General features: G+C 38.5%; 1 protein-coding gene across 7 annotated transcripts in view; it reads left to right on the plus strand.

The window, feature by feature from the left end:
• FRS2 (fibroblast growth factor receptor substrate 2) overlaps window positions 1-18,773 on the plus strand; it is a 109,916-nt gene extending 91,143 nt beyond the window's left edge. For all 7 annotated transcript variants that reach the window (XM_025403188.1, XM_025403190.1, XM_025403189.1 and 4 more), the window contains 6 exons: window positions 1,011-1,105; window positions 7,742-7,833; window positions 9,362-9,548; window positions 10,301-10,459; window positions 11,125-11,288; window positions 12,982-18,773. In XM_025403188.1, the coding sequence (XP_025258973.1) occupies window positions 7,768-7,833; window positions 9,362-9,548; window positions 10,301-10,459; window positions 11,125-11,288; window positions 12,982-13,932 (1,527 nt within the window). In that variant the 5' untranslated portion in view covers window positions 1,011-1,105; window positions 7,742-7,767 and the 3' untranslated portion in view covers window positions 13,933-18,773. The remainder of the gene's footprint in view (window positions 1-1,010; window positions 1,106-7,741; window positions 7,834-9,361; window positions 9,549-10,300; window positions 10,460-11,124; window positions 11,289-12,981) is intronic.
• The last annotated feature ends 5,189 nt before the right edge of the window (window positions 18,774-23,962 follow it).

Genomic DNA, 23,962 nt, shown 5'->3' on the forward strand with positions numbered 1-23,962 from the left:
CCTGGAGAAAAGAAAGGGATAGTAAAGAAGAGGGACTGGATTGCTGCCCACCTTAAAGTGAGGTGTAGCAGCATCTCCAAGGAGTGTGAGCCAACACCTGGCATGCTGATTTTATATATGAAATTGAAGTTCAGAGTTGAAATTGTTGCATTTGAAGTTCAGAGTTGAAATTGTTGACTGTCTGTGAGTACGTGGTTTTAGAAATGTTCATTTTGGCTATCAATTATATTTGTTCTCTAGTTAGTATGTAGATTAAAATGACACTATTCCCATAACCCCTAATAAAATGCTGATACAGAGTAGGTATTCAGTAAATATTAGTGTCCCTGTTTGAGTAAGTTTGATTTTTTTGTGCTGTGAAGGGTAAATTGACCAGAAATTTTTCAAAAATATATTGAAATCTCTTGTAAATCTAGACTGTAATTTATCACTGTAATTTCACTGTTCTGTGATTCTGTGGCATGCTTGTTCATACCGTCCATTTTCTGATTTGCTGACTTGTCTGAACTGGTTTTGGAGGGGTCTTGTGGAATAGGAAGATATGGAGGGTGGATTTTGAAGACAGCTCTTCAAGAGGAATTATGGTGAGTGAGGTTTAGGAAAAGTCACTGGGGACGGAGAATTAGTCTGCTACTGGCTAAAATGGGTTTTTAGAGCTGGAATGGAACCTAAGAGGTGGTTTAACCTAACCCCTCATTTTACAGCTGTGGAGATAAGTATAGAGAAGTGAGTTGTGCAAGTATTATAGCTGTAGTAGAGAAGCCAGAAACATCATAGAACTTAGACTATCACATTTTTATCATCTTTTTCTTCTGAAAAAGAGTGGTAGCATGTGAATATTATATTACTTTTTAAAATTGATGTTATATATTAAATACTTTTTATTCAATCTTTTAGACTTTTGAGTTTGTTTAAATAGATTAACTGAACTAACCGTGCTGCCAGGAAGCTCATAAGGAATATTATTCTTTAGAAATGAGAAATGCTCAATGTTTTTCTTCTGTTTTTAGGTTAAGTCAGCAAACAAAGAAAACATGGTATTTTGAAGTATGATTAAACTCCTGATGCTGCAGCAGAGGCTAAGAATATTAATGGCCAGATCTAGGTAAGTTTAAGTTTATTTATTTTTTTACATCACTAAGCCTGCATTTACAATTATTTTTAGTTTTTATTTTAAATACCGATGAGGTCCCGCTATGTTGCCCAGGCAGTTTCTAACTCTTGAGCTCACACGATTCTCCACCTCAGCTTCCCAAAGTGTTAGGATTACAGGCGTGAGCCACCACTCCTGGCTTATAATTTTTTAATGAGAGAATTTAATAATGTTTTCTTGAACTGCAATCATTTTGCTTCCTGATTGCTGACACGACCCCCTGACTCCCAAAGAACAAAGATAAATGGCTTTTATTAACTAAGACGTGTTTACTAAAGTATTCAGCAAACTTGTTACAGCATTGCTCTTCCCAAACAAAAGCTATCTTTTACTTTATTTGATTTTAGTTTAGTTTAGTTTAGTTTAGTTTAGTTTAGTTTAGTTTCTGAGACAGAGTCTTGCTCCGTCGCCCAGGCTTGGAGTGCAGTGGCATGATCATAGCTCACTGCAGCCTCGACCACCTGGGCTTAAATGATCCTTCCACCTCAACCTCCCGAGTAGCTGGGACTACAGGTGTGTGCCACTATGCCCAGCTAATTTTCTATTTTTTATAGAGACAGTGTCTCACTGTGTTTCCCAGGCTGGTCTTGAACTCATGGACTTAATTAAGCAGTCCTCCCACCTCAGCCTCCCAAAGTGTTGGGATTACAGGTGTGAGCCACCACCCCCGCCTACCTTTTGTTTTTAAATGTACCCTACTTGCTTTTGTATGTTGCTGTCTTGAGGGAGCATAATAAAATCATTTGTGTTTTTGCTGAGTTACGAACTTGGAGGAGTGTATACAAATGAGATCACATGGTTGTTCCTCAAGTGTTTACAATATTAGTGCATATTATTAGGTGTCACATAGCTCAGATGTAGTCTTCAAATATTAATCTGGTGGTCATAAATGCAGAATATCTAGTATCTAGCCTTTTCCCTTGCCTAAGAGTTTGTGGTTTAGGGGAAAGAATTAGAGATGTGGATGAAAACTTCACATTAAAGAAGTCTCCTTTCAGGAATTGGAAGATTGGCCACAACTGCCTGTGTTCCAGCTATGTCTATCCCTCACTCACGCTAAGCCTATTCTTTAGCCTTACTGAGGCCATCTGTTTTTTTGTTTTATTTTGAGTCTTTGCCCCATTTTCTATTTTGTTGGCTCTCTTCTTTCTTTACTTCTTTCCTGACTGGATGTGATGATCTGTCACTTCAAACCCCTGTATTGCCAACATCCTTTAGTAACCTCGCCCTCTTACCCTCTGACCCTGGGTCAGTTGAACTGTCTATCCTGTGGACTGCTGAGCACAGCTAGCAAAACAGCATAATCTTGCCTCTGCAGCCTCTGCTGAGCTCTCATCTCAGCCTACTTAATAATCCTGCTCTCTTTTCTTGGGTAGCTCCTCGGTGACTAATCCTGCCATTCTCAAGTCCCTCATTCTGCAAGCCTTGCCTTCTCTTTTATAGAAGAAATGTAGGGTGATAAATGTTATCTACTTCAGTCTCTTTTTTATATTCCACCCACCCTTATGTCTTTCCTCTCTCCTCAGAGAATGAAGTATTCCTCCTTCTCTGGGTAAACCTCTCAATCTGGGCCCTGGAACTCATCTGTAGTATCCCCCTCTGTTTTGATCCATCAATTAGCCCTTCTCTTTTCTTTGTTTTTACTATGTTTTTAAACTTTCTTGACCTACTGATTATAAGCCTGCATAAATCTGTGTCATCTTAAAATACATAACTCAAGTAATATATCCTCTTTTGAATATATTCAAACCCTAGCCTTCTCTATTCTTCATTTTCTCAACCAGTTCTTGAAAGACCAATTTCCATCCTCTAGGAGCTACCTCTTTATCTTCCACTTGCTCATTGCAGTTTGGCATCTGTCTCTGCCATGGATGGTGCTCTCCTGCTTGATGCTTACTTAGTTTGTACTATTCTGATCTTTTTTTTTTTTCCCCCTTCACTGGCTTCTCTCTACTCCTGTATTTAAACACATTTGTATTTCCCCAGAATTTCAACCATAGACCAGTCTTCATGCTATCCTTGCGCTAGTGTTCAAGAGTTAAAATACTACATTTGTTCTAATGTTTTACCTTCTCCCTCAAACACATACTCATGTACTTAACTATTGCACTTGGCCATTCCCTGGGCTCTCAGTTGAACATATCTGAACAAATTGTTATCACTTCCTCTTGAAGACTATAGTTTTTTGTATCTCAGGTAATAGAACCCCAGCACCCTTCGTCTGCCATGCTGGAAGCTGCTTCTTTTTTCCATTATATCAAGTCAGTTATTGGTGCTACTGACTTTTCCTCTTAAATATTCCTTGAATTTATTATTTTCTTCTTCATTCCTACCATTGCTGCTCTTGTTTTAGGTTTTTATCATATTTCATTTTTTAATAATGCCAAACTGATTTCCTTTCCTCTGATCTAAACACCTACTTAAATTTATCGTACATATGGTTATATTTAAAATGCACTTCTGACCATCTCACTTTTCTACTTAAAATACATCAGTGGTTTTCCATCATGTGTAGGATAAATTCCTTTCTCTTTGGTATGACATACAAGGCTTTCGTATCACATATTAGAGATTTCATTAATTGTTGTATTGAACTCAAGCATTCAGTGTGGATACAGTCCCCAGGTAGGTTGCACTACCACTCATATAAATCATGTATCACATACTGGTGGAGGTACATTCTGAGAAATGTGTCATTAGACACTTTTGTCACTGCACAAATGTCATAGAGTGTACTTACACAAACCTAGATGGTATAGCCTACTATGCATCTAGGATATATGGTATAGTCTGTAGCTCCTACTCTACAAATCTGAGCAACATTACTGTACTGAATACTATAGGCAGTTGTAGCACAATGGTAAGTATCTGCATTTCTAAACATAGAGAAGGTACAGTAAGAAAACTATGAAAGAGAAAAAATGGTACACCTGTACAAGGCACTTGCCATGAATGGAGGTTACAGGACTGGAAGTTGCTCTTGGGTGAGTTGGTTAGTGGGTGGTAAGTGAATGTGAAGGCCTAGAATGTTGTTATACACTACTGTAGACTTTATAAAACTGTACACTTAGGCTACACTGTTTAAAATTTTTTTTCTTCAATAATAAATTAGCTTACTATAACTTTTACTTTATAAACTTTTTAATTTTTTGAAACTTTTTGACTCTCTTGTAATAATACTTAGCTTAAAACACATACGTTCTACAGCTGTACAAAAGTATTTTTTCTTTTTATCCTTTTTTCTGTTTTAAAATTTTTAATTTTTTTAACCTTTAAAACTTCTGTGAAAAACTAAGGCAAAGACACAAATACACACATTAGCATGAGCTTATACAGGGTCAGAATCATCCATATCACTGTCTTCTGCTTCTACATCTTGTCCCACTGGAAAGTCTTCAGGGGCAATAACGTGGAGCTGTCATCTCCTAGGAAAACTGCACCTTCTTCTGGAATACCTCCTGAAGGACTTGCCTGAGGCTGTTTTACAGTTAATTTTTTTTTTAATAAGTAGAAGGAGTATACTCTGAAATAATAGATATATAGTATAGTAAATAAATCAGTTACATAGTCATTTATCATTATCAAGTGTTACGTACTGTACGTAACTGAATGTGCTATACTTTTATACACTGGCAGTGCAGTAGGTTTTTTTTTATACCAGCATTATCTCAAACACATGAATAATGTGTTGCACTGTGATGCTGTGATAGCTATAGTGTCAGTAGGTGAGAGGAATTTTTCAGCTCCCTTGTAATCTTACGGAACCACTGTCATACATGTAGTCTGTTGCCAACCAAAAATTGTTATGTGGCTCATGACTGTATATCCCTGCCAGCATGAGAGGTTCTACCTTAACAGGTAGCTTATGAAGATGCCAAATGGAAGGATGATTTTCCTGCTCCTTTTGAGAAAAAAAAAGTTGAAAAACATTCCTTTGGAGGATCATCTTTTGAGGCAAAAGCCGTACTGTAGTAATCTTTTAGCTCTTTATATTTCACAAGGAGGTTGGGGAGAATGAATATGTAATTTCAAGAAGACTTTTAAAAAATGTCTATCAATTATCCCTTAAAAATTTTTATATTACTCATCCTATAATTTATTAATATTAAACATTTACTTTTTTAAAAAAATTAAATGTTTATAGAATATGTGCCATGTCTGAGGCAGGAGAATCTCTTGAACCCCGGGGGGCGGAGATTGCAGTGAGCCAAGATCACACCATAGCACTCCAGCCGGGGCAACAAGAGCAAAACTCCATCTCAAAAAAAAATATGTGCCATGTCAGTTGGTATGCTTAGTGCCCTGGAAAATGAGCAAGGCAAGATTTCCTATCTTTAAAGAGATCCCAGCAAAGTGGATGGTGCAGAAAGATAAACATTGCAACAGAGTGTGATAAAGGCAATGATAGAGTTTATGCCATTCTATTGTGGGAACGCTAGAGGCAGGCTAGCTTCAAGTTCATTGAAAGATCAAGTCTCAAATCTAGGGAACATGTCCCTAACTTATTCAGGCTGCTTCATGGTTGGGCCCCATTTGTCTTCCAGTCTACCCTATAGTCCAGTCTTACTGAACACCTCACTTTCTCCTGAATGTAGTATGACATTTCATGACTTTTGTCTGTCTCAGGTGCTTATTTCTCTTTACTTTGCTTAGCACATTGTTTCTACTCTCCTTTTAAATCCCAGCTCAAATAGTGCTTCCTTCCCTGCCTAACCCAGAAAGTTAGTTGCTCCCTTTCCTGTGCCCACAGTACTCTGCTCATATCCTAATACAAGGTTTATCGCAGTGCATTCTCTATTTACCTGTCTCTCCCTCCCCCACCCCACCACCCCCATGACACTCACAGCTCTTCGAAGACAAAGATGGTGACTTACGTGTCCTTGTACTGTGATACCTAGCTGGCATATTAGTTAAAGCAAAAATACCAAATAATCATGAGTCTTAATTAACTTTACTATTATATGTTATCATATACACTTTTGGTTTATACACTAGTACACTTTTTCATCTTTTTAATACTTAAACCTGCTAGGGATCCTTCACATTTGTTTAATACAGTCCATTTAAATCACAAAGGTCCTATAGCACCTACTATATGCTAGGTATTGTGTTAGGTACTAGGAATGTAAAAATGAGTAAGGTTCATCCCTGCTGGCAAGAGGCTCACAATGGAGGAAAGAAGACAGATAAACAGACACTAGCCACAATTTCTACTCAGTACAAAGTGGGATAGATGCTATGATACTAGGAAGCCCAGGGTGCTTTGGGTTAGCATATGCATGACGGTCATACATAGTAAGTATAACTTGCCTAGTTGCTTGGAGTCAGGGAAAGCATCCTAGAGGAAATGCACTTTGAGTTGAATCTTGAGAAAGGAAAGAAGCAGAAAGGGAGCAGCTTGGAAGGATGTGAGAGACCAAGATGCTCTGGGGAAACCACACCTTGTTTATTCTGACGGGACTAAGAATAGGGCTTGAAACAGAGCAGGGAGAGTCTAGACTGGATCTGTAGACAGGGATCACATTACATCTGATCGGATCTGTCATACTGAAGAGTTTATACTGTTAAACTGAAGATAGTAGAGAGCCACTGAATAATTTTCAACAAGCTTCAATCAAATTTATGTTTGTAATGTTTTGTAGCTTCTGTGCTTCCTTCCCTCCTCCTTTTTTCATATATTGTCATATTCTATCTGATTATTTCCCTTACTTGTAAGTGATGCTTTGGCATTTTCTTTATCTGCTTAGTTGGAGTGTTCTTAAACACTCAATGTCAGGTGTATAACCACTTCTCTCTCCTTCTATGGGAAAGGAGTATTAAATAGACATGCTGTATCAGTTTTGCCAGTATTCTGTGTGTTACTTTACTGCTTAATTTTAAGTTGTCTTTCCCCCTTACCAATGAACTATTCGAAATTTGATTTTGTTTTAATTACCAATGAACTCTTGTCTTGTGGAGACATAAAAGATACTACAATGAGTAACAACAGTCAAAATACCTGCCAAGCCAGAAGTTTACCATCCTTTTGGTGATTTTTTATTTAAAGAAGAACAAGCCAGGCCTGGCAGTCCTGTAGTCCCAGCTACTCAGGAGGCTGAGGTGGGAGGATCACTTGAGCCCAGGAGTTTGAGCCCAGCCTTGGGCAACATAATGTCTGCCTGCCTGCCTGTCTGTCTCTGTCTCTGTCTCTCTGTTTCTCTCTCTCTCTTTAAAGAAGGATGTGAAATTCCTGATAAGCCACAAAGGGTTAATTTCATTAACTCTTGAACACAAGTTAATTATTTAAATAATATATATGAGACCTTAAGTTGGTTTGTTTTTTAGATGATTTTAGAATAGGTGACCTTTGCAAATTTAACTAGAAATTTGAGATTTGTGTGACAGTATTAATGCCTCACAAAATTTATTCTCATTATTACTGAGTAAAATCAACTAGCTAGCTGTATAAAATCTAGCTGCAGCCATATACCTTGTTGGACTTAATTTTCTGCATCAGAATGTTTGTGTTAGATTATTTCTAAAGTCTTTTTCTGTTTACAGTTGTTGTATCCTTCATCTAATACATTTTCCAAATCATTTTTCATGTAGTGCACACATGGTCTTCTGAAGAAGCCATGGGTAGCTGTTGTAGCTGTCCAGATAAAGACACTGTCCCAGATAACCATCGGAACAAGTTTAAGGTCAGTAAAACTGGTTGAGTTATATATCTTACTGCCTAGTTGGGTGTTCTTTATTTCACTTAACAGATCTTAGGCTGGGTGCGGTGACTCACGCCTGTAATCCCAGCACTTTGGGAGGCCGAGACAGGCGGATCACGAGGTCAGGAGATTGAGACCATCCTGGCCAACATGGTGAAAACCCGTCTCTACTAAAAATACAAAAAAAATTAGCTGGGCGTAGTGGCGGGCGCCTGCAGTCCCAGCCACTCGGGAGGCTGAGGCACGAGAAAGGCGTGAACCCGGGAGGCAGAGCTTGCAGTGAGCCGAGATCATGCCACTGCACTGCAGCCCGGGCGACAGAGCGACTCTGTCTCAAGAAAAAAAAAAAAAATCTTATTCCTGGCATTCATCGCCAAACCCTTCTATTTCCCTTTCTTTTCACCCTGTCTTTCTTGATTTAATAAACAATGACAACATTTTCTTACAGTATGGAATTTTTTTTTTTTTAGTTTTCCTTTGGTCCTCTGTATCTAATTAGCCACACTGTTGTGGTAACACTGTTTTTAAAATGCCATTTTACAGGGTGCCTTTTCAATCTCATCACTATCTTTCAGTTATTATTTTAATGCATGCCTGTGGGATTTCTTAACTGGACTCTACCTCAAGTCACCCTCTGATTCATCCTGTAGTAACCATCAAATTAATCTTCTTTCATCATTTACTAACCTGTTTGCTAAAACTTCTGTGGTGTTATTTTACCTATAGGCTAAATGCTCCTATAGCTGTTTTGTGTCTGATAATCTGACCTCGATCTGTTATAAAGAGTAGCCTTGATCACACAAACCTAGGTATAAGTCTGTTACTTTATAAGCTTTGTGACCTTGGGCAGGTTACATATTACTGAGTCTTAGTTCCATTTTTGTACAATGTAGTCTAGGATTGTTATGAGGGTTAAATGAGAAAAATACATATAAAGCTCTTCTCCCACTCCCGGGGAATAGTAACTTCTCCCTAAATGTTATCTACTGCTCTAGTCTTTAGACGTTTTCTGAAGCTCAGCAGTACTAAACCTTTCCTTATATGAACTCTGTGCCAATCTATTTTGGTCTCTTTGAAAGGTACTTTTTTGTTCTGCTTTAACATTGTGTTTTTATGATGTCCCCTTTATCTCCTGACCCACTAGATTTCCCCCCTGATTTTATTTTCTGTGTCAATTTATTTATACTAGTGGTCCAGCTAAAGGCCCTCCTCCTCTTACATGAAGGTGTCTCAACAACCTTAGGCCACATTTCCTGCCTTCTGCAGCCGCTGTTGCATTCATTTGTCAATTAATCATACACTGTTTTGTGTTTGTATGTTTTGTTTCCCCAGTGGAAATGTAAATTTCTTACAGATCTGAACTGGGTGTTACACAGCTACATAGTCCATGCCTGACACACACATTGGTTGATGAATGAACTAACAAATTACAAATAACTAATTAGCAACAATGCGTTTTCCTGACGAATTGGTGAAATATTTGCACGACTGTCACCTTTTTTTTTTTTAGGTCATTAATGTGGATGATGATGGGAATGAGTTAGGTTCTGGCATAATGGAACTTACAGACACAGAACTGATTTTATACACCCGCAAACGTGACTCAGTAAAATGGCACTACCTCTGCCTGCGACGCTATGGCTATGACTCGAATCTCTTTTCTTTTGAAAGTGGTCGAAGGTGTCAAACTGGACAAGGTAGAATCTTTGTTTTTTTTTTCCAATTATTATATTTGAAATATTCTTTCAGCTATTCTGTATATAAAGATTAATATTTTTCTTATGAAAATCCCAAAATAAACAGATTGTTAAGAAAAGATATAGTATACTGTGTATTCATTTATCAAGTGTTTATTAAGCACATTGTCTATGTGAGAAGTTTTGGCTCGTGTTACCTTTAAGATTTTTCAGTAAATGATTGGGCCTGCTAAATTGACTAAATGTCTTTATCATTGATTTTTTTACTACCTATTACTTGAATGGCCTTGACAAGTTACAGGACTTCTGTTGAATGTTAAATTTCTTCTCTATAACAGGGAAATGGTAATACCTATCTTATAATTATTGTAATAATTAAACAAGATAGCAATTGGAAAACACCTAGGGACTTTCCAAGGGGCCTGTTACATGGCAGATGATCACCTTGGAGTAGTGAGTTGGGCTCCCCCTGCTGTTTAGAAACAGACGAGCCTTAAGTGTGCAGGTCTTGATTTCATCAGCTTTGTTTTGGGCCATCTCCCTTAGATGAATGAAAATTATTCTGTGAACTTTTGGCGGGGGCTTGTTTTGAAACAGGGAATAATCATTAATTTATCAGATATTTATTTTAAAGGGATTTCTTACTCTTGGCGCATAGAATGCTTACTTTACAATTCTGCTCTTTGTCAAGTGTTCCCATAGTTTTTCCAAAGGTATGTTAACTATTTTTCCCTTTTGGTTTATATTTGTAGGAATCTTTGCCTTTAAGTGTGCCCGTGCAGAAGAATTATTTAACATGTTGCAAGAGATTATGCAAAATAATAGTATAAATGTGGTGGAAGAGCCAGTTGTAGAAAGGAATAATCATCAGACAGAATTGGAAGTCCCTAGAACACCTCGAACACCTACAAGTAGGTACCCATTTTCCCTCTCACATTTTGAATAACAGACATTTAGTTGTAAGATGCAGATGATGGATATTTAGTCAATAACACACTATAAACACCGTTGGATAACAGAAGTATAATAGTTGTCAGTTTTTAAAAACAGCTGTAGGCGGGGCACGGTTATTCATGCCTGTAATCCCAGCACTTTGGGAGGCTGAGGTGGGCAGATCACGAGGTCAGGAGATCGAGAGCATCCTGGCTAACACGGTGAAACCCCGTCTCTACTAAAAAAAAATACAAAAAAATTAGCCGGGCGTGGTGATGGATGCCTGTAGTCCCAGCTACTCGGGAGGCTGAGGCAGGAGAATGGCATGAACCTGGGAGGTGGAGCCTGCAGTGAGCAGAGATCGCGCCACTGCACTCCAGCCTGGGCGACAGAGCAAGACTCCATCTCAAAAAAAAAAAAAAAAGCTGTAGTTCTATGTACTTCAAATATTTTAAAAATGAAAACATTTAGTATTTCATATTATCTAAAATATGGAGTGGGAGTAATACTATTTGTGCTCTGATTTCTGCTGTCTTGGCAGAAAGACCTCTTATAATCCTCTCAGTACAGATCGATTCTTAATCATTTTTATTCTCTCTGCCCCCACCCCCCTTTTCCTTAAACCAATAAAAAAAAAACTCAGCTCCAGGATTTGCTGCTCAGAACTTACCTAATGGATATCCCCGATATCCCTCATTTGGAGATGCTTCATCCCATCCTTCAAGCAGACATCCTTCTGTGGGAAGTGCTCGCCTGCCTTCAGTAGGGGAAGAATCTACACATCCTTTGCTTGTGGCTGAGGAACAAGTAAGCATATGCTACGATGTAACAGCAATAATGATTGTTCAGAGTCAGGGTACCACTGTGCTAAAACTAGACGATTTTATTCAGCTTGAAGTTTATCTGCTTGTAAATTACTTTTGTAGTGAACAATCAGAGGAAATAGCATATATTTGCTGGCTTATGCTCAAATATATGCGGGCATTCAGGGGAACTTAGCATTACAGTAGCTTGTGGGTTCACAGAAGAGGTACATCTATAGATTAAGAAAGGCATAACTAATGGTCAGTTCCCATTATAAGAACGTCCAATGGATTAAGAGTTTATGCTGCTTTTCATATTTTAGCCGTTACAGTCAGTGAACTACTAGTAGGAAGGTAGATTTTGCTGTTAATGTTACGGAGTTATTTAGTGTTCCCGACTATTCTAGTTTTCATGTGTGGAATGAAGTATCTGGTTGGAACTTCTGTATTAATTAGTTATACTTATCTTTTGTAAACCATATGTCATATTAAAAAGTTTTTAGTGTTTTTAAAATCAGTTTCTTTGTGTTCTGTACATAATGAGTTCTTATTTACCGTAATTACGTGAGTCTTTCTGTGTCGCGCAAGCTGGAGTACAGTGGCGTGATCTCAGCTCACTGCAACCTCCACCTCCCGGGTTCAAGCAGTTCTTCTGCCTCAGCCTCCCAGGTAGCTGGGATTACAGGCGCAGGCCACCACACCCGGCTAATTGTTTCTTATTTTTAGTAGAGACAGGGTTTCACTGTGTTGGCCAGGCTAGTTTTGAACTCCTGACCTCAAGTGATCCACCTGCTCCAGCCTCCCAAAGTGTTGAGATTACAGGCGTGAGCCACTGCGCCCGGCCCTTCTAAATATTTTTATATTATCTCCCCAAAATACCATTAAGCTTTTCTAAATAGTGATAATTTCTTACTAGGTGGCATTTATTTTATATCTATGCATTTTACAGAACTCTTATTAAATCTAGTAGAGTTTATCTTATATAGTCAGATCATCAGTAAATAAGGATAAATTTATCTCTTTTCAAAGTTGTTATTTATTTCTGGATCATATTTTAATGCTTTGAGAACCTCTACAACAGCAGCAAAATGATAATCCCTATTTTGTTCCTGATTTTTATTTTTTGCATAATTATCATGTTTAACAATCAAATATAATGCTGCATGTTACTTTATCTTTTGAGATGGAGCCTCACTCTGTTGCCCAGACTGATATGTAGTGGTGCAATCTCGGCTCACTGCAACCTCTGCCTCCCGGGTTCAAGTGATTTGCGTGCCTCGGCCTCCAGAGTAGCTGGGATTACAGGCGCTCACCACCATGCCCAGCTAATTTTTGTATTTTTAGTAGGGACGGGGTTTCACCACGTTGGCCAGGCTGGTCTCAAACTCCTAACCTCAAGTGATCCACCTGCTTCAGTGTCCCAGAGTGCTGGGATTACAGGCGTGGGCCATTGCACCCAGCCTGCATGTTATTTTAAAGTCGTTACTCTTTTATCAAATTAGGAAGACATTTCTACATTTCTTCTCTCTTTCCACCTTTTTATTAATAAAAAAATAGTTGCAAAAGTTTTGAAGTAAGAGTACATTTGGAGAGAAAGTTAATAAAATTAACTTGTTAATAAAATTAACTGATGTGGTCAGGCTTTTTTTCAGTTTTGTTTTTTTAAGTAAATTAATTCACTTTCTGTTTTGTTTTAGGTACATACCTATGTCAACACTACAGGTGTGCAAGAAGAGCGGAAAAACCGCACAAGTGTGCATGTTCCATTGGAGGCGAGGGTTTCTAACGCTGAAAGCAACACACCAAAAGAAGAACCAAGTAGTATTGAGGACAGGGATCCTCAGATTCTTCTTGAACCTGAAGGAGTCAAATTTGTTTTAGGGCCAACGCCTGTTCAAAAGCAATTAATGGAAAAAGAGAAATTGGAGCAACTTGGAAGAGATCAAGTTAGTGGAAGTGGAGCAAATAACACAGAATGGGACACTGGCTATGACAGTGATGAACGAAGAGATGCACCCTCTGTTAACAAACTGGTGTATGAAAATATAAATGGGCTATCTATCCCTAGTGCCTCAGGGGTCAGGAGAGGTCGTCTGACATCCACCAGTACCTCAGATACCCAGAATATCAACAACTCAGCTCAGAGAAGAACTGCATTATTAAACTATGAAAATCTACCATCTTTGCCTCCTGTTTGGGAAGCCCGCAAGCTAAGTAGGGATGAAGATGACAATTTAGGACCAAAGACCCCATCTCTAAATGGCTACCATAATAATCTAGATCCAATGCATAACTATGTAAATACAGAGAATGTAACAGTGCCGGCAAGTGCTCACAAAATAGAATATTCAAGGCGTCGGGACTGTACACCTACAGTCTTTAACTTTGATATCAGACGCCCAAGTTTAGAACACAGGCAGCTTAATTACATACAGGTTGACTTGGAAGGTGGCAGTGACTCTGACAACCCTCAGACTCCAAAAACGCCTACAACTCCCCTTCCACAAACCCCTACCAGGCGCACAGAGCTGTATGCCGTGATAGACATCGAGAGAACTGCTGCTATGTCAAATTTGCAGAAAGCACTGCCACGAGATGATGGTACATCTAGGAAAACTAGACACAATAGTACTGATCTGCCCATGTGAGCCTGGAAAGCATTATGTTGTTTGCACCTTTGTGAAGTTTTTAAAAATGAAGATGCAAGTACTTCATTTTCATTTCTAAATACTAACTCCTTTTATAGACTGATAAAATTTTTTTCTGAGTATTTCATGTGCATCTTTAACTAAAGGGAATTAATGTAGAGCAGGTACTCCTTAAAGAACACTAATTTCATTATATACTACTCGTTGTACAGCAGCATTCCTGTTTTCACAGTGCCTATTTAAAATGAGAGTTGAAGTGAATGACATGCTGGTTGATTTTTATCAATATTCTGGACTTAACGCATATCTTTCATGTCTAAGTCATAGTTGGCTTTTAAAACTTTTTATAAAGCCTCTTGACAATGTGCATTGCTAACAGATAACTACAGGCTTTGAAAGTAATGCTCATAGATTCAGTGTTCACAGTATGTGGCCTCCAGCATGTAACATGAGGAATCCTTTATTTCATTGATTAAAGGCTTTTTTACTTGAGCCAAAACATATGTAAAGGAAACAAGTACCACACCTCCTCTTATACCAGTCAGCTCCTTTGTCTTCAGTGTTACTAGAAAGCAGCCTGGGTCCATGAGTATGGTTTGCTGTTGGTGCACTGAAAGGCAAGAAGGAGACAAGATTTTCTATTTACTCATCTCATGATGTCATTTGAAGGGCATGTCCACATATCTTACTCAGAATTATAATAGGCTCAAGAATCAGTCTCAGGTCACTTTACCCAAAAACATTTGAAAATCTGAACCACAATCTCTTGAAAGTTTTTCTCCTATAGATTATTGACAAAACATTGTTTTCTGGAGGCATTTGTGCCATTAGGTTTCCATTTATCTTCAGTTTTTTCTTTGGTGTTTGGGATGTGTTATTTTGTTGCTTTATGTCCTTTTCAATTTAAAATGTTTGAGTTTGTATATAGTTTTGAAATTGGATTATGTGTTCATTGTTGTTTAGTTTGCATTTTTGTCAAATTATGGTTTTGAAGGTTCATTTGGAACTTACTGTTATTCTATAACAGGGTTGCCCTTGTCCAGTATTTATTTATATGCTGTTTACTTTTCAAGTTGATAAAAACATTCTCTCAATTCTAAATTTACTTGTGTCCATAGGTGATCTCTTTAGCAACTGAGAAAAAAAGGAAGATACTTTTAACATGCAAAGTTCCCTCAAGGTGTACCGTGTTTTCTCTGTGGGCACTCTTCCCCAGCACTTTAGCAGTAATTCCCCCAGCTACACGCTGCAGTTGTACTCTGCCCACTCTAGTGTTCCTCAGCTCTGCTGTCCTTTTATTTGTAGCGGGATCTTTGATTATCCTTTGATTTCCATGAAATATTAATATTGTTGCCAGCATAGCAGGTACAGTGGAAGTCTTGTAGCAATGAGATTGTATCATAATTTAGGATTTAAAATGAATTAAAATTTATATAAACTGAAGAGTCTCCATATGTCAAACTCTTGGAAAATCAAAGATGTTCCAATTTCCTAAACACTAGAGAATATGAGAGAAGGTAGAGTGGAAAAAGGTTAGGTAACCTTGCAAAATATTTTACTATTTCCTCTAAATATGAGGAAGTTTGAGATTATGATCTGGATCTACCAGATATAACTAAGGTTAATTTAGCATGAAAAAGTTTTAGTCATATTAGCATCCAACCTATTCAGTAAATAACCCAATCATAGGACAGTGATGGATTAGGAGAACAATAGAGTGGGATCATTATAAAGAAAATAAATTATTAAAGGTGTCTTTATCGTTTTCAGTGCCATTTTAGTGTCTTTATTATAAATCAATATCAGTGTATTTTATCATTCTATGTGCATAGCAGAATTTTCTTTTCCCCCTTTTGTTCCCTTGTGAACTTGGTGCTTATTAAAGTGTTCACTGTTCCCTTAAAAGAGAGCAGTGGTATAGGTGTGCAGTTTCCGTGATGCAGGTTCCATTTTTAATACATTGTTCCACTATCCTTTCTTCTGAGTAAATTGCTAATTGTGCCAAATTTATGTAATAGTTTTTGTAATGTGGAATAAGAATTATGATGGAACCAATGCACATAGTTTTTTCTGAAACAACCAGTCAAGGCAGAACATTAATCTCCAAATGAAAGGGCTGATCTATTTATTCATTTTGGAGGTTGGATACTTTATTCTTTCCGTCATCTTTTTCATTGTTTCCTCCGGATTCTAATTAGTTTTTATTTTTTTAGATAACTCCAATATAATCATTACAGTTTATGCTTTAAATACTGTGTGCTTTAAAAATGAAAATGGGACCAATTTGCTAAGAATTTGATTTTAGGTACTATAAGAGTATTAGGAAGATATATACAACTGGTGTTAATTTCTAGATGTCGTCTAGAAATCACTTGTGTTCCTATTTAATAAAAGGTAATTTAGAATACTACTTGTCCTTTGCAGTAGTTTAGTAATGGGCATTAAGCTGTGTCCTGGAAGGATGTACCTATTACTAGGTGCATTTTAGAATGAAATATTAATATTTTATTAGCATATAATTATGGCCATATATCTCAGATTTTCTGAGGCAGATCTAATTTTAGATAATTCTGTTGGTAGATCATGTGATCCTTCTTTTTGGTTTTGGAAATATAATCATTGTTAATGTTTTCCCTCCAAATAGAATACTGTTTTATCCATATAAATCATAACAGCATCTATCCCATGCCAGGGTTGGAAACTGATATTGGTATTACTTGTGTTTTTTCTTAGTGTGTTTTATTTCCCAGTTTCATCTTATTTTAAAAATGAAAATATGGTGCCTTCCCTCCCTCCAGGAAGACTGGCAAATAGTTCCTTTTATTTACTGCTGCTGTGGAGTGATGAGATATGCACTTTACTCTTGAAGATTCAGCAAAAAGCTTTTCACTTCCCAGTATATCCAGAATACATCACATCTGGGACTTAGGAAAATTTGCCAAGCAATCTTTGTTTTTATAGATACTAATGTTGACCCTCTCCACCGTTCAATGTTATAAATAGAACAAGTCAAGCTAGTGTTTGTTAATCTCCTTCCCCTCCCCAAAACTGTGGCACAGCATATAAAAATGTACCTCAATAATGTTCTATTAAAAATGGGACAGGGGCCTTATGTTTTCATAATTTCCCAACAATGTGCCACCATATTTTTGCCTCAAGGTAAAGGTTTTAACAGATGAAAAAGTACTTCCCAATTCCCCCTGTGCTATTCCTAACCTATAATGCCCAAATGTTTTGTGCAATGTGTAGTGTGTGTGTATAAATACATATATTCTTGAAGTAGACATACCATCAGAGACATCATTCACAAGTAACTGATGTATTGGCATCTCATTCATATTTCTGATGTGTGAGGTATATGGTACTAATTACCTTTTCCTTGATGTTTGCCAAATTTGGATAAAGGCATTGGTACGAAATTACAGAATGTAAAGAAAATGTTTTTGGCTTGAAAAATTAACAAATATTTTATGACATACCACAGTATACTCTGCCCAAACCAGCCCCCTATCTATCTTTCCTGTTCTTTACATCCCTGTTCCCCATCCCTACTTCCTCATTTTTTTGGGGTATAACACAGTTCTTTTGTAGCATCATTATAATTGCAGTTCTATGGCAATTGGACAATTATAGCATGGAAACAGACTGGTATTAATAGTACAGTAGTCACCAGTGTGCCACATTTGCATTAGTAATGCAAAATATACATTTTATAAAGGACAAACTTTGTGTTATGTTTTATTTTCATTACATTGTATAATATTGTAAGATTATTGTATGTCCTCATTTGCATTATAAATGTTTTTTTCCTACGTAAAGGCATAAATATAGCAACTTTGTATAAAGGTAGCTTATTAGATTTTTAATTTTTTCTTTTATAAAAAATTGTCTAACAGTGGGACTACCATTGCCAAATTGTATATGAAATATGAATTTTACCCCCATGGTTAATTTCTTTTATAAACATTCCATATTTCTCTAATAAAGGACATAAGTGATACTGTACTATGCATAAATTGTATCTTAATGCTGTTTCAGATCAGCATTTTAAATTTTGGTTTGCATTTTTAATATTGGCAAAACGTAACCACTGTTAATTAAAATAAAACCTTGTATATGTAACAACATAATTTGCCCTCTATCCCTTCCCACCCTTTGTTCTCTATTTCTCCCTATCAGTGCCAACTTCATACATTTTGTAGCATGGCAATAAAATATAACTTTTACACTGAGGCCGAGTGTGGCTTTTTGGAGGAAGTGGGGATGGGACGATTGCCCTCTAGTTGTCTTTTGCATATGACTGTTTTTGCATATAAGCCATGTCATCAGGCATGAAAAGTTCTCTCATATATGATGTAAACATGCTTTTAAGGACAAGTGTGTGAATGTGCTTTTTAAGCTTAATTTTTGTCAAGACAAATAACTAATTTTTTTATCTTTGGAGAAGTCAGAGTTCTTTAAGTACAATCAAACGTTTATTAACTGGAGTACTTAGAATAAGCTAGTAATTGAATTTAGTTCAACAAGGGCTAAGCAACACATTTTTTAAAATCCTTATTTATTGTAGAGTATTATACTGTCCTACAAATTATGTAAAATATGGCTTAATATTAGATGACTTTGGATTTTGCAATGCCTTACTGTTGTCATTCTAGCATAAATATCCATGATGAGGTACTCAAGTTGATACTGGAAGCTGAGCTGATCATACACGGACCTGAAGCATTCATGAAAAGCTGCTTTGTTGAATAAAGTCTGATTGGAGTTCTTTTCATGCTCACTTTCCCCTTACTGCCGAAAGTAGATTGCAATAAAACCCCAATAAAACGTGTGGTTGGATATCTACTTAAAGTTTTATTGTATTTATATTTCACATACTACTTGAAACTTCATGACATTTTCTTTCCTAGTCTCATATCAGTGCCTCTGTTTTCAAAATGAACATATCATCAAAATGAAATTGTAACTATTTGACAGGCTCTCTCACAGTTTTATCTGTGTGATCATTCCAAATAGTAGTTCTCAGCTCTGGGACTTCAAACCTGTTTTTAGCCACTGAGTGACATTGCAAAGCCTTAGTTGAGTACAGGTGAAGATGGAAATTATTTAAATAATGAAGGAGATGGACATGTCCACAAATGATTGATGTAACTGGCATGATAAAGACACAAAGGAAGGGCATCCAACTCAGCCTAGGGGTGCAGGTTTTCAAGCAAAGCTGCTTGGAGGGGGTGATCCCTGAGGTGTTTTGTTTAAAGTCTTTGTAGCTTAAGAGAGGATGTCAGGGAGAAGGGATAGCATGTGCAAAGGCACAGAGGTATAGAAAGATCATGACATTCAGTGGTTGCAAGAGGTTCCAAATGACTAAGAGCATGGAGAGCAAAGGCAGGCTTGGGGGATACAGAAGAAAGGACAAATGAGAAACAGATCACAGAATCCTAAGGAGCTTTTGTTTAGGTGACAGAACTTGAAGGATTTTAAACACCAGAAAAATAATAGTTTAGACAGATTACTCTGACAACATGGATATCTGAAGGGCACAGTATTTTATTTTTATTTTTATTTTTATTTTTTGAGACAGTCGCTCTGTCGCCCAGGTTGGATGGAGTGCAGTGGCGCAGTCTCGGCTCACTGCAAACTCCGCCTCCCAGGTTCATGCCATTCTCCTAGCTCTGCCTCCCAAGTAGCTGGAACTATGGTATTTTAATAAAGCAGGGGGACTGGTTAAGGGGCTTTTTCAGAAATGGAGCCAGATCTGATAAATGTGTATTCAAAGGCATTGCTAAAGGACTGTTGTTTACTGCGTGCAACAAACCACCCTAAAATTTAATGGCTTAAAGCAGCAATCATTTTATATCTCAAGTTGCTATAGATCAGGATGGGCAGGGCACAGCAGAGATGACTCATCTCATATGATGTCTGGAAGCCTGGCTTCCTCACATGTTTTGTGCCTCAGCTAGTATGGTTCAAGCAGCTGAGGGCTGGCTGGACCAGTTCCACTAGGTCATGTCTGGAACTTCTAGCTATCATCTGTGTTCCTTAGTTTTCCTCCATATAGTCTTGAGTTTTTCTTCATGTGGTCTTCTTACATGGCAGCTTAGGGTTCCCAAGAGCACAAAAGTAGAAGCTGCTAGGCTTTCTTGAGGCCAAAGCCCAGAACTGGCACAATGTCAATTCTGTTCTATTTTGTTGAATTACAGTGGCTCATATAAAAGCATGAACATCAAAAGTGTAGTTTATGCAGGGCCACCAATGTAATAGAGGACCTAAAGGAGGAAGAATTAACACCTCTGATTGATAAGGGGAAATGATAGAAATGGAGGGGTCAAAGATGACCCCCAGTTGTCTGGTTTGGGTGACTGAGATGGTTGATGGTGTCAGTTCACTGAGATTTAAAATATATTTGGGGGCTGGGCATGGTGGTTCACTCCTGTATCCCCAACACTTTGGGAGGCTGAGGAGGGTGGATCACTTCAGCCCAGAAGTTTGAGACCAGCCTGGGCAACATGGTGAAAACCTGTTACTATGAAAAAATACAAAAATCAACTGGCATGGTGGTGTGTGCTTGTAGTCCCAGCTACTCAAGAGACTGAGGCAGGAGGATAGATTAAGCCTGGGAGGTTGAGGCTGCAATGAACTGTGATCATGCCACTGTGGTCCAGCCTGGGCAACATAATGAGACCCTGTTTTGTTTTTGTTTTTTTAAGTGCTACTCTAAGTGTGCTCCACAGACTGGTTCCTGTGTACAAACTATCATGGTCTGCAACATGAGAATTATCAAATCTTCTAACCTCCCTACTACCCAAACACTAGGTGTCTGGATTGACCCTACTCAATGCAACTCTGGATTCCTGGTCCTTTATTTGGTTTCCTTCCTCAGGTATTCTTAGTGTTCCTGAGGAATGTTGACAAGTCCCATAACTGTTCTGGTGGTTGTTTGCCTCTTTGGCTAGTTATTTCACTCCAGATAATGCATCTACCCTTGCTCCCAAATCACCTCTAGCCATCAAATCATGGTATGTTACAGTGCTTTCCTACTTCCATATCATGCCAAGCATACCCACCCTCGGCTATTATACTTAACAAAGCCTATTAGAAGACTTGGGACATAATGATAACAATAGCTAAGCTAAACAGGCACTGTTCTAAGCTATTTAATCTTTGTGATAATTATCTCCATTTTACACAAAAGGAAACTGAGGCACAGAGAGATTATATAACTGGAAGCTGACGAGTTAACAAAAAGTCAACTCACTGAAAGCCATATTATACCAAGGGGAAGAGAGAGGAGGACACAGAGTCATAGAGAGGAGAGGGTCACAAAGACTTTGAGGGAGGAGGAAGGGTTAACTAAGATAAGCCAAGATCAAGGGACTTGAGAGTAGAGGACAGAAGAAGAGCCAGGAGAAAGTCGCACAACGTGTTTAATCACAGAAACATGGATTCCCAAGGTCTCACTACCTCCATAGGCCCTGTAACCTATCTAATACAAATTACTATAAAATGTATAAATAGACTGGGCGCAGTGGCTTCCACCTGTAATTCCAGCACTTTGGGAGGCCAAGGTGGGCAGACTGCATGAACTCAGGAGTTCAAGACTAGCCTGAGAAACATGGCAAAACCCCATCTCCACCAAAAATACAAAAAATTAGCCGGTGTGGTGGCGCATGCCTGTATTCCCAGCTACTCGCGAGACAGGTGGGAGGATCGCTTGAAGCCAGGAGGCAGAGGCTGCAGTGAGTGGAGATCGCGCCACTGCACTCCAGCCTGGGTGACAGAGTAAGACCCTGTCTCAATTAAAAAAAAAAAAAGGCGTGGTGGCTCATGCCTGTAATCTCAGCCAGCACTTTAGGAGGCTGAGGTGGGCAGATTGCTTGAGGTCAGAAGTTTGAGACCAGCCTGGCCAACACGGTTAAACCCTGTCTATACTAAAAATACAAAAATTAGCCAGCCGTGGTGGTGCATGCCCGTAGCCCCAGCTATTTGGGAGGCTGAGGCAGGAGAATTGCTTGAACCTGGGAGGCGGAGGTTGCAGTGAGCTGAGATCATGCCACTGCACTCCAGCCTGAGCGACAGAGTGAAACTCCGTCTCAAAAAAAAAAAAAAGTATAAACAGCTAAAAGAGACAGTTTTTGGTAAGCTAGCACATTGATCATGCTCTGAATGGCCTTCAATGAACTGATTTAAAGAGCCTGTGAAACCCACCCAAGGCTACAAAGCCAGCATGTAAAATGGTTGAAATTCAAACTCATATAGTCTGGGTCTAGAAGCTGAGTGTTTAGCCTCTGGGTGTAGAGGTGTCATCAAAGGAGGGGGAAGTAGGAAAGGAGGAAGGATCAAAAGATGCAATGGAGAAGGGACACATTTCCAAGGGTCCCATCATAGGGTCTCTTCCTGGCTGCCTCTAGCCTCAGTTCCACAAGGTAGCAGGGCCTGCCTCCTTCACATCCAAATGCCTCTGGCTACATTCAAAGCCCAGCAGGGAGCAGTCATTGGTTTCCCCATCACATACAGCCTCAGGCTTGCCTACCAGAGGACATAGTAAATATCTCCAGGTATGTAATTTTGCCCACAATAAAAACAACCTTTTTCAATATTGTGCAGGCATCTTAGTTTTTCATTGTGAATCTTCTCATTCCAGAATGCGATTTGGGATCGGCCTAGGAAAGTACATTTCCTGAAAGAAGACCAAGTTTTCCTACAAAGAACAGAAAATTCTTGGGAGATTTAAAAAAACAATTTGTTCAGCCTGAACTCCCCCTTTTCACGTCGGACCTGAGGAATACTGTAAACCAGGGTCAGCAAACTTTTTCTGTAAAGAATTAGATAATAAATGTTTTAGCATTCGTGTGCCCACAGAACCTGTCGTGACTACTCAACTCTGCCACATAACTCTGCTCTTGTATTGTGACAGAATAAACATGCATGGGTATGCCCATGGAGTCCAACGAAGCTTTACGGACACTGAAATATTAATTTCACAGAATTTTCATGTGTCAGGAAATTTTTTATTTCTTTCAACCACTTAAAAATGTAAAAACTATTCTTAGCTCTCAGGCCATACAAAAACAGTTGGCAGGCTGGGTTTGACTCCTCACAGCTTGCCAACCCCTGGTGGAAATCAACCCACTTAGAGGAAATCCAAAGGGTAGAAACAACTAAAAATTGAAAATTCCTGTTAATGTTAGCAATGTCAAAAATCCAGGAGACCCCAGCTATTCAGGAGACTGAGGCAGGAAGATTGCTTGAGCCCAGGAGTTCCAGGCCAGCCTGGGCAACATGTGAGACCCCGTCTCTAAAACAAAACAAAACAGAAAAAGAAAAATCCAAGAGCTTGGTTTTTGTTTGTTTGTTTTTGAGACAGAGTCTCACTCTGTTGCCTAGGCTGGAGTGCAGTGGCGTAATCTCGGCTCACCGCAACCTCTGCCTCCCGGGTTCAAGCATTCTCCTGCCTCAGCCTCCTGAGTAGTTGGGATTATGGGCATGCGCACACCACGCCCGGCTAATTTTTGTATTTTCAGTAGAGACGGGGTTTCACCTTGTTGGCCAGGCTGGTCTCTAACTCCTGACCTCAGGTGATCTGCCCGCCTCAGCCTCCTGAAGTGCTGGGATTACAGGCGTGAGCCACCACGCCCTGCCAAGGAGCTTGTTAAGTGATCAAAGGGAGAAAACAGGGTATCAGTAGATGACAGAAAAATTTTTTAGAGAACAAATTTTGCTTTAGACATCCGTCAACTTAAAGAAAGTAGAAAACTGTCTATAATAAACTGAAATATTTGGGACTGATCTTGATGTCTGCCAAAACATGTAAGAGTGTCAAGATCAGTCCCAAATATTTCAGTTTATTATAAACAAAGACTAGTAAGTCGTCTCTACTATTGGAGAAAAAAAAAAAGACTGAAATGCAAAAATTCCTGAAAATGAGTAAATAGGGCAAAGATAAAATACTATAAATGTCTCTGTCAGTTCACAAGACCTTAGCCTGGACAGTCAACGTCCAGTTAGAAATAACGTTTGAAAATTCAGTAAG

Source organism: Theropithecus gelada, chromosome 11, assembly GCF_003255815.1.
Source record: "Theropithecus gelada isolate Dixy chromosome 11, Tgel_1.0, whole genome shotgun sequence".
NCBI lineage: Eukaryota > Metazoa > Chordata > Mammalia > Primates > Cercopithecidae > Theropithecus > Theropithecus gelada.